This window comes from Cydia splendana, chromosome Z (assembly GCF_910591565.1).
Source record: "Cydia splendana chromosome Z, ilCydSple1.2, whole genome shotgun sequence".
NCBI lineage: Eukaryota > Metazoa > Arthropoda > Insecta > Lepidoptera > Tortricidae > Cydia > Cydia splendana.
In genome coordinates, this window is record NC_085987.1 from 46,153,273 (window position 1) to 46,165,277 (window position 12,005).

Below are 12,005 nucleotides of genomic sequence, written 5' to 3' on the forward strand. Positions count from 1 at the left end.
ATAGTTTTATTTCAGGAGTCATTAATGTTGCCGACAATTAAATACTAAATAAGGATGGGATTCGCCTGGCAAGCTTTTAACAATTCGCAGACGGCTTTTAGAACTAAGAAGGTAGGACATTACGAATTACATTACGCGGAATGCCGTTTGGTCTACAAAGCTCCTCAGTAAATAATACGGACTTGTTTAAATAAGAATTAGGCGACGTTTTCAAGTATTTACAGTAGGGTTGTGTAAATTTGTTCCTTTCTAGAAAATTTTAAGTACCTACCTACCAAGAGAGACGAATGTTTTACGTCAGAAATTCCGAATAATCGGTAATAGCTATTTGGGCATTTCATTGTTGTCATATACGAAAACTTAATACTTATCTTTTTAAAATGCTAGGAAGAGGATTTTTAGTCTCATAATGTACAATACATTTTAACTCGTAGTTGAAAAATGTAATAGTGTCAAATCATTTCTCTGTTTGTTATCTACAGTTCCCGTATATTTTGAGCACGGCTCACAAAAATTTAAGTTAGTGGATTGGAATAGTTATTGTGCTAAAAAAAACTACACAAAAGGCCACCAGAATACGTAAATAAGGGGCTCCCCCACGCTAATGACCTTCGATCTGAATCCCTTAATTTTCTAATGGTTTACAAAAACCAGCCAGCTAATCATACTAACATCAACGGCTTTAAGCAATATAGTATCTCATATTTACTTCCAAGTTCATTGTCTTCGAGATATTTGGCATCAAAGTTGAACAATTTTAGGCCATAAAACTGGTTTTCTGGTCATAACTTTTGTGTTAATTAGTTCAAAATATAAAATCCTTGATATGTTTTTCGAGACGTCAAAGACGAACCCAAATATGTAGATTTCGTATATATGTAAGTTCTTTCACAGCAATCTAGTTACAAAAAAGTGTTTTTTTTTTGACAATGATTCAAAATATCATAAAAATAAGTATTCATTTGTTTAAAAATCCGGTAGACAAAAATGGAGATAAAAGATTGTAGCACTGATAGTCGTTCGTTTTATAATAGTCTGTAGTACAAAAGTAGGAGAGACGATTCAAAACTTCTCAAAAATCGGTGAAAACCTCGAGTAACCTCTTCCGTTAGTTAGTTCCGAACAACTAACAGGCTGATATCGTCCGGCGAACTGGTAATCTGTGGGCCCCTTTACAACTTTCAAGAAACAGGCACCGAATTCAGAAACAATAGAAGTTTCGCAAGTTGAGTTTTACAGTTATTGTAAAATTAAATTGTGAATCCGGCCAAAACGAGCGTGAAATTACATACTCCAACTTTTGGAAAGAATTTACAGGCAAATATATTAACCACTAGCGACCCGTCCCGGGTTCGCGCGGGTAAACCTTAACAAAATTATTTAGGTGCCTAAATCTCCCTCAATACCTAATCACTCTATTGATAGGCGATACCCGCATAAAAATACGTTTAGTAGTTTTTCAGTTTATCGCAAACATACAGACGTGGCAGGGGAATCTGTTATGATATCTAGCAGCTATGCTCTTTCGTTCGACTTTTTCCTTCAAGCGATTCGAGTAGCGTGCACTGTGCACTGAGATCGTATGCAATAAGTTTGCCTTTCTTTAAGATGGACGCCGCACACCCTGCCCCGCAAAGAGTGTCTACTCAGCTTACACCTAATCGCCACTTGCACCATCCCACACTAACCATGGTTTAACCGGTTGACCCCGGGTTAATGGTGCAAGTGGCCTTAAGGGTCAGTCGCACTAACAGTCTGCGTCTGTTAAACTATGACGATAGTCTGTCAAGCGTGATTAGCACAACTGACTCTAAGAGCGTTTTCACACTGTCCGATCCGATATCGGATGTAGGAACCGACATCCGCATAGTTGGGCCGCGGGGGGCGTCTTTAGCGGTCGCGCACATTACAACAAACATTATGCCTACACAGACGCACACCAACAAATATTATCGGCCCGACAGCTGACGGGGGGCTCCGACATGGCTGATATTATCGGAAGGGCCTTTCTAATATCGGGTGTAGGAAGGCGCCTTTCAGAAACAGCTGCAGGAGAGTGCCATATGGCATTTAGTCCGCCTTTTTTATGAATAAATAAATACAGAAAAACACATATGTCGTCTCACATTTTACTTCCATCCGACATCCGATATCGGATCGGGCCATGAAAACGCTGTAAGACGGAATAAACCAGATTGTCTCTCACCAATCCGGATGCGGAAGCTGTTGAAGCTGTGCTCGTTGACGTACTGGAGCTGCTCGCGCAGGCGCAGAGCGTAGTCCGCCATCGCTGTGACGTGGCGGTAGCCGCGGAGGTCCCGGGTGGACGCTGTCAGCCCTGATGGTGAAGGAAGTTACGTAAATAATTACTAAAAGTGGATAAGCATTAACTAAGTAGTAAGCAGAAAAAAAACAACGGGTTGCCCTCCGGGAGCGCCGGCAGAAATGAACACTCAATGACATTGTAACAGTTTTTCGATCAGGTCACGTGTCCGTCTTACGAATTTTCAATCTGTCGAATCTGTCGGTCACGTGACCTGTCGCGAGTTTAACGTTTTTTCCCCATCACAAAATGTGCACAGCGCCGCTAAAGAAGTTTTCACTTCAAAAATGTGAAAATCAATTTACATTCCATGGACAGCCCTTTGGTATATCAGAGAACTGGGTGCTCGCAAATATCTGAAGCCGGCGGTGCAATCGACAATATGTTAGAAAAGTTTACAACAACTTTAACATTTAGAAAAATTAAAGAAAAAGACGCTAACACTATTGTCCAAAGGAGGGACTATTTTTGTTTTAAATTTTGTGTATGCTGATGGGCTCGTCTTTTAGCCGGCATGAGCAAAGATCTCATTTATCTGAAGCTTGTACGATATAAATGTATAACCAAAAATATGAACAAGAGTGTAAACCGACCTGACGCCGCCATATACGTAGCCCCGGTGCTCTTAATCTTCTCGATGTACTTGAACTGGTCCTCGGCAAGGATCTCGTCGAAGTCGGCGATGATCTCGTTGAGGAGTCGGAGACACTCCACACCCTCGTTGTTGCCCTCCAGCTCGACATAGAACTCGGAGAAGTTGGGGATGGAAGCGAACATGACGCAGACGGATTCACACTGCTCGTGATATAACTCCTGTTGATAAGTGGAGATGGTAGATAAGTTTATTTATATAGGTTCCATACCCAAAGGGTAAAAACGGGACCCTATTACTAAGACTCCGCTGATCATCTGTCTGTCTGTCACCAGGCTGTATCTCAAGAACCGTGATAGCTAGGCAGTTGAAATTTTCACAGATGGTGTATTTCTGTTGCCGCTATAACAACAAATACTAAGAAGTACGGAACCCTCGGCGGGCGAGTCCGACTCGCACTTGTCCGGTTTTTTTATAACACCTAATATTTGAAAACATTTTCCATCTAATGAATTGTAGGCAAATAATAATATTTAAAATATAAGCTCAATATTTGGAGAAACGTTCGAAATGATAAATCTTCTTAGTTTTCTGTATACTCTGGAAATCTGGACGGTGGCTTTGGGGCTGGGTGGTCCTAAGTCCTATTTTCTATCGTTGGTTCGTCTATTTGCCTCTTCGTCTTGTATGTTTAAACAGAAAGGGAAATAGATGGAGGAACGATCGAAAATCTTGGTGATAGCGTCATCCGCGAAATTTGAATATGCTGGTTGAAGCATGGTATAATAATATACTCCGCCTGGTACTCTATTCCGAGATTCGCGTATGACCTAACTGACACGGGCCTACGTCATCATGCTGTTTACAGGTTCTCAAACTTTAAAATGTGGGAGAATTTTAACCAACGGTGAAAATTATTTTAACGGCATTAATTTTAAGTTATTCATGTAGAAACATAGTAAAATAAAACAAATCTAATGTATTAAATTAAATTTTATTTATATATACAAGAGAAACGTTTGAAAAACTAATTCACAGTTACACATTAATTACCAAGCTTACGACGTGAAAAGTTTGGAAAACACTGCGACTGCTGACACTGAGCGAGAAGGAAATAACAATTAACACGCGTTCGACAAGGATGACGGTCAGGGCATGAAGTTATCTAGATCCGAATTGTCAAATGTGACAGCGCTATCCTGTGTTGCCAGTAATGTAAACAGAATTACCCGAACGTCTGAAATTTCTTTCGTGAATCGGAAGATATTGCTAACGAATAATTAAAAATGACGTGTTATTGTAAAATTTAAGATAAAATACATATAAATGAAAATTATAAAATTATAAAGAAATATTTTAACTTATTAACCATAGGTATAATGTACCCCTGTAACATGTTATGTTGAAATAAAGTGGCAATGTTATTGTGACGTAGGCCCGTGTCACTCTGGGAATAGAAGACCATGTTTTATTAGACCATGGGTTGAAGTAAAGTCTTGACCACCAAAGGCTTGTCATTTTTCTGTAACAGCAATACCCATTGGTAATTTCCGAATGATTTTTTCAATTGTAGTAGAGATACAAATATGTCAAATACCATGTATACAAGATAGTGTAAGGTCAGGTGGGGTAAGAGAAATATAGTTTATTTTACTTGGGGCAAGAAAACCGAAAATGCATACATATCCCTGCTTATTATAAGCTTCAAACTACCGCTTGGCATGAAAAATTAGCGTGGCCTGACTGAGGATTCCCTACAAATGTTTATCTTGCACTGATGTTTCTCTTATCCCACCTAACTTTATGTAGGATGTACTCACATCGATGTTCTTGTCGCTGCAGAGGAAGTGTTGCGCGACGTGCTCCGGCAGAATGTTCGCGAGCAGCTTGCGATTGTACGCCTCCAGGTGTTCCATGTCCTCCTTCTCATCTGCAATGTTCAACCTTGTTTGAGAGGGGATATGGGTCAATTTTGAGTAAATGTCATCTTAACATGGTGTTGAAGGTTTTCTAAAACGTTCCAACGCAATCAGGACATTCTCTCTTTCACTAAAGAGAACCAAAACTCATGCGAAGTCGTAGGCTCGAGAGACTGTCTCAAGTTCGAGTAGCTTTGGGACAGTTGAACATGGTGTTGGTAGGGCATGCTCCCGGGAATTCCCGGTTCTCAAATTCCCGGGAATTCCCAAGAATTTTATAGTGTCAAAAGAACCGGTACTGAAGACCCGGTACCGGTACTTCCCGGTTCTCATCATATGACTATTTATTCCCATTTCAATAGTAGTAATGTTTAGTACTTTAGCTCGGGACATTAAGAGCGCTATTACATTTCGGCGTTGAGCGAGTTTAGGTATTTTACGCGCTGCGGCAGGCCGTGCGAGCTCAGTACGCCGATCCCTTCTACCACACTCGCACTACAATGATGGATTAAACATTCTTGATCCTTCGCGAAGCATATTGAAATCAACCATAACAACACTAACTGTACTTAACTTTTAAAGTTCTAAAACTGTTATTTGGTAAGTACGAAAATACTAAATGCAGTGCAAATGTACATAGGGACTGTTCATAAATTACGTCATCTATTTTTGACGATTTTTGACCCCCCCCACCCCTCAAATAATCCAAAAATCAAGCTTCGGATGAATCTGTTTCCTCCTACGTCATGTTACCATCATCCGATGTCCAGACCCCCCCCCCCCCCACTCCTCCCATTTGAAACGACGTAATTTATGAATAGCCCCATACTCGTACTTATGAAGGTATATTACTCGAAAGAAATTATAGGTACCTACTCGCTTATTTACATGTTTCGTCATTGCATTTGGTACCTATAGGTTGTAAAGTTTGTATCAACGAGGGTTTAAAAACGAACTGGTACTGAGGATCTGATGATGATTAAGGTGGTCACGGATACCAATCAACCATGTAGTAACATGATTAGGCTCGTTTGATTCGTCTCAGCAAGATCTTTGACACTGAAGATACACAGGGTCTGATGATGGAGCTGGAAGGTGGCCACGGGTACCAGTCTATCATGTAACTAAACAACTTCGTGTTTGGGCTCGTTTGATTCGTTTCTACAAGATCTTTGACACAAGGTAGTAGTAGTTGAGATGAATAAAACGTGCCTAAACACGAAATGGTTTAGTTGCATGGTTGATTGGTACCGGTGACCACCTTCCGGCTCCAACATCAGACCCTGAGTACTATCTTGTGTCAAAGATCTTGTAGAAACGAATAAAACGAGCCTAAACACGAAGTGGTTTAGTTGCATGGTTGATTGGTACCGGTGACCACCTTCCAGCTCCATCATCAGACTCTGAGTATCACCTAGTGTCAAAGATCTTGTTGAGACGAATCAAACGATCCTAAACACGATGTGGTTTAGTTGCATGGTTGATTGGTAATGGTACCTTCCAGCTCCATCATCAGACCCTGAGTACTGTCTTGTGTCAAAGATCTTGTTGAGACGAATCAAACGAGCCTAAACACGAAGTGGTTTAGTTGCATGGTTGATTGGTACCGGTGACCACCTTCCGGCTTCATCATCAGACCCTGAGTATTATCTTGAGTCATATAAATACATATAGAATGTCAGGTCGTTTCAAATATTTTTAATCCTGTCCGGTAGTTTATTAAACTGTACCATTATAAATTATAATACTATAAAAACAGTGCTAGGATCAAAGTCTCTCGTTGCGGTTTACACGCACACAGTATAGCGTTTTACACGGCGCCCGCCGCACACAATGATAAAAAACCTCGTCGTCGCCGTTGAAAATGTGCGGAGCCGACCGACACACGTCCTGCCTCTACAAGCTCTGCCGCGGCACTGAGCTGGCGCAGCGCACGTCATCGGTAATATAGAGTAGTTTTCAAAAAATTGCCAAAAAATTATAGTAGAATTTCATAAACACTAATGTATACCAACAGTATAAGCAAACGTTGCAGATTGCTTGAGTATGAAAATGACTTGGATATTAAGTAGATTTTCGTAGGAATTGACACTTGTTTCGGAGAGAAAATCGAGTTCGTTTTACTTTGATTTTCTCTTTCTCAAAGGTATGTAGGAAAAATATAGTTTGATATGCCTAAAGTACAGGGTATTAGTAATACAAAATAGCCAGGTTTAGCAGAGTAAAATTCTCAACATTTCCAAATAAGAGCTCGCCATTCAGTGCTTCACGGGGTTTTTCGGAAACGACCATCAGAAAAAAAATCATTACTAATTTAATAAGTCCTTTTTCTAATATTTACAACGATATTTATAAAGATAAGAAGACGCTTTTACTGGAACAAGTACTCATTGTTTCTAATAATGAGCGCAAAGTCCTGAATTTTGTCGACTAGTATCATCAATTTTGCATTATTTCGACTTTTCTTGTAAGAGCGCTCTTAAATAACATTTAAATTCGAAAACAAAACGAAACGGGGGATCCAAATAATCCGACATACTTATAAAGTAGGCATTCGTGCCGTCATAGTACTCATAGTGCTGAGTGCATCGACTACGCTACGGTACGGCCATGTGGCTCGGCCCAGGCGGAGGCAAAGTGTGCCGGTTAAAGGATGACTCACGTTGAACCGGGCCGTGTCTGGGCCGGAGCTTCCAGCGCATCGTTTTCTATGGAAAACATCACGGGATCGCCTGTCATGTCATAGAAAAGTAAGCGCCGGAAGCTCCGGCCCGGACACGGCCCCGTCTAACGTGAGTCATCCTTAATTTTGTAAAATAGGTTGGAACGCCAGTTAAGTGTTTTTGTTTTTAAATAAAATAAGTCATTTATTAATTCTTATGCAATTATTTATATGAAAATAAGTAATTCATAAAGATTGTACGCTAACACAAACTATTTCTTAAAAGTAATCAAAAGATGCCTTGAGAACCGGGAAGAACCGGGAATCCCGGTTCCGGCCATGCCCAGAACCGGGAAATGAAATTTTTGGTACCGGGACCGGTACTGCATGCCCTAGGTGTTGGTGACTGAAGAGCTGATACGTTCCAGCCATCGCAATAAGAACTTTTCTCTTTCAAACTAAATAAACCTGAAGGCCGAAAGCGCCGACTGTCGAGGTTTGAAGACCATACGTGAAAAAATGTCATCTTGGTCCCAGGCATAAACGAACCCAGGTACTGAGATTTATGTTCTAGTTATCTAGTCATTAAGGGTGTATCGTAGTAGTAACCAGTGGCCTGCAGTTTCCAGATGAAGTCCAGTCTGTAGGTGCTCTCCGTCTGCTGGGCGTGCAGCATCAGGGCGACGGCGGCACCGATGGCGACCACCACGCTCGTCCACTGCTGGTCCAGCGCGGCGCATTGCCAGCTATGGAAAATAAACAGTATATGTATATGTATACACGCTGAAATTTTTATCGTTTTGTTCCCGAAGCATAGAGGTTAGGTATCGATTATACAGTCAAATAAAATTGTCAAAAAAAATCTAGCTCTTCAAATGAAAAAAATAAGCAAGTGAAAAATCAGTTTCACGAAATGAGTAAAACACGTAGTAACACCGCTGACGTCACGTCGAAAAAGTCATAACCACAAGTCATAAGTCACAAGTCATAACCGCGGGACGTGCGGGGTGCGGGAGGGATAGCTCCTTAGAAAATCAGCACGAATGAAATCGCGGCGGCGGCGACGGTTTGAGGCGGCATTTTTCTGTGTTACTATTTATTCTCACGGCTTCGAGTTCTGTATTATTTTTTATTTATTTGGCAATTTTGAAACTAAGAGCTAGATTTTTTTTGACAATTTTATTTGGCTGTGTAATCGATACCTAACCACTACGCTTCGGGAACAAAACGATAAAAATTTCAGCGTGTATAATTATTTTTTATGGTACGCATCTAGTAGAATTTTTGGGGAATATCGGTATTGGGATCGCAAAACCGATGATTAGGAGTCACACGATCCCGCCGCCAGAAACTGCTCCCATACAATCGAAGTTACAATCACGACATGCTTAAATTACCCTCCCAAGGCCCAGCCATACAAATGAAAAACCTAAAATTTGCCACTGAAATTTGAACCTATAGTGCAGGGAATAGCGTTGATTTATACTTGTTTGAAAATTTTACGAAACAAGAAAAGCTACACTGTTCCAATTGAATATGGTTTAAATTTCATCGAACTGAAGAAGTACTATAGGTAGGACCTTAGGCGTTAGGAGGTTAAAGTATGAAACTTGCCATGTCTGCTACTAGTTTTTGTTGTAAAAAACTGTCATACAGATCGAGTAAAAGTTTTGTACCTATGTGAAACCTCTATTCGCTTTAATTCCCAGTTATAAAGAGCTGGAAAACCAGGAAAATTTGTAATACCTGGAAGACCTGTATGGTACTTATACAACTTTTCCTGGTTCGAATAACTCCAGTAGCGTGAAAGCGACATACGCGCCCGTGGCCAGGTAGGAGCATATTCACCTGGACCACCTGGAGGGTACTTACATGACCAGCTAGGTGTAAGAACTCCAGCAGCGTGTCTAAGGGTCTTCGCGATCGTAAGTAAACCGGAAAGTCAGTAAGACCTGGAACACCTAGAAGGTACTTACACAACTTCAGCTGGGTGAAAGAAATCCAAGAGCGTGAAGGTGACATACGCGCCAGTGGCCACGAGTAGGAGAAGGGTCTTCACTGATGTGATGAGGACCTGGTGTGCTGCGCAGAGGAACATCGCCAGGAGTGTGAGTTGGAGGTAGTGCTGGAAGTTAGAAACTTGGTTAAATTCTGTCGCTTAGGGGTTATTTTTTTTTAACTTTAGTATGACTCGGTATAAGTTAAGGTTATGCGTCTTTCCCGTGGACTTAATAAATGAAATGGAGCTCAACTTTCTTACAGAGTTCCCTGTATTTCTTAAAAGCTGTACCCAACTTTTATAATATTTACAGAAAATACGCCCTTGTCTTTTTAAGACTTAGTAAGACTTAGAAAGCAATGTAACTTCACCTGCAATTGCAACGAATTAAGTTATGAGAATAACGAGACTTGAAAATCGTGTTATCAATGGCATAACTCTTATCCGTCTGTTCAACCGGGGACAAAAAAAATCAACTCTATCAACCAATCAACGGACGCTGAGCGGAGCGTGCCCGCTGCGTGCCACGCTCAATCAAGTTGCTACCCCGATTGATGTGTTCCATTGTTCTGAGAATAACTCCATTAAAGTCACTATGTTTGTGGTGTTAAGGGGCCCACAGATTACCAGTTCGCGGGACGATATCAGCCTGTCAGTTGTTCGGAACTGTCACTTTTTGCGTTTAGCTGACAGGCTGATATCGTCCGGCGAACTGGGAATAGTTAAAAAACTTTACTAAAGCCCTTCTTGCGTGTGTGCGTGTACAGTTTGCAAAAAAGAACGAATAGGTACCTATGCATAATAAATTAATTAAATATATAAATATTTAATGACCCTTTAAATTTTCGACGTAGTTACGAAATTTACTTATTATAGCACAGTGTGTCGTAATGGAGCACCATATATGTATGTGCCTACTGAAAGTAAATACTCCAAGTAACTTTTTAAAATATTATGGGACTAAACGTTATTACAATTTTTATGTGTGTGTGACACTGTTTGATGCAGCGAACGATCCAATAAGTCCAATAACACAGTGTGGTTACGCCATTAATTATTACGCCATAAATGTCATGCATTATAACTAACGTACAACCGCACTATTTTGCAATAACAGATGGGGGGGGGGGGGGGGGGGGGCGCACTATTTTGCAATAACAGATGGGGAGGAGGATTAACTCACAGGAGAGCTAATATCTACACGGTGGCTAAAAAATAACTGCCTTCCCGTTCCCTTAGTAAAAGTTGCTCAGTATAATCCCAAAACCTCCCTAACAACGGGCATTATTTTTAGGGAGATATTTGTCAGTCGCCTTTTGAGGTGAAGAAAAACATCGTGAGGAAACCGGACTAATCCCAATAAGGCCTAGTTTCCCCTCTGGGTTGGAAGGTCAGATGGCAGTCGCTTTCGTAAAAACTAGTGCTTACGTCAAATCATGGGATTATTTCGTTGTCAAGCGGACCCCAGGCTCCTATGAGCCATAGAAAAATGCCAGGATAATGCTAAAGGATCCCTAAAATCCAAGTTTCCAGTATGTGTAACAATAAAAGCGAAGCAATCCAGTCCTTTGAGCGAGCGAGGCTAAACTTCCGAGCATTTTTCTTTGCTGTAACTTTCACAAACTTCAAGAATATATTTTTTGTTGTTGTTAAATGTTCTTTGAAAGATCGACCCCTTAGAACAAGTATTATAGACAATATTTTATGTTACTTCTTGTTCCCAATATTAAAATTGCACTATGAAGAGCCTTTTTCCTTCTGTCCAATCCTTCGAGCAACATCGGCTTCCGACACGTCGGAAGGGAGGAGCCCAAGCGATATTTTACCGTACAAATCGTTCTGCCATTTTTTGCGAGGGGAAACGTGCACACAGTCGCACTTCTCACTCACTACATACAAAATCCAATCTGTAATGTCGACACAAATATATAGAAAATGACTCGATCTCTTTTCGTGTACGGATGAGTCACAACACGCATCGCGCTAGTTGTGTGCTTGCCCAGTTGGGCATGTGCTTCGGCAGAGAGGAAATAAAGACTCCCTTCCGGGTGTTGCTCGAAGGTCTCATCGTATCTGGAATGGAGTTGTAACAACCACGGCAGACTACCCGACTACCCACATCTTAAGTAATAATTTCTGATTGAATTAATTTTTTATTAAATTTTGTGGGTACGGCAACATTGCCAAAATCAGGTGTAAAACGCGGCCTTCCTACCCGGAGCAGTCAGTCGTCACCATCGATTGAAACTGTAAACACTTAAAGTGAAGTTGAAGTTAATAAATCGTATTATTCGAAGTTAGAATAAAGTCAAGTGATATATTATAAAGTTGTTTTTTGTGTTTATCCCTGTGGAGGTTTCAGAGTGTAGAAAAAGGTGACAGTTTGACAGTTACCTCATTCACGGAGTAGGGGCAGAAGGTGACAACGCCATCTAGTTCCTTGGGTGATGCTCCGCCGTTGTTCAGCGCCTGTTGACAGTGAAATACGTTACAGATGTAATGCATAATTC

General features: G+C 40.9%; 1 protein-coding gene across 1 annotated transcript in view; it reads right to left on the minus strand.

Moving 5' to 3' along the window:
• The window catches only part of LOC134804014 (adenylate cyclase type 6-like), a 391,384-nt gene that overhangs the window by 10,850 nt on the left and 368,529 nt on the right, over positions 1 to 12,005 (minus strand). Inside the window, exons 24-29 of the mRNA XM_063776869.1 lie at positions 11,890 to 11,964; positions 9,473 to 9,621; positions 8,106 to 8,242; positions 4,736 to 4,845; positions 2,917 to 3,136; positions 2,207 to 2,338 (exon numbers count right to left, since the gene is read on the minus strand). Of these exons, the coding sequence (XP_063632939.1) occupies positions 2,207 to 2,338; positions 2,917 to 3,136; positions 4,736 to 4,845; positions 8,106 to 8,242; positions 9,473 to 9,621; positions 11,890 to 11,964 (823 nt within the window). The remainder of the gene's footprint in view (positions 1 to 2,206; positions 2,339 to 2,916; positions 3,137 to 4,735; positions 4,846 to 8,105; positions 8,243 to 9,472; positions 9,622 to 11,889; positions 11,965 to 12,005) is intronic.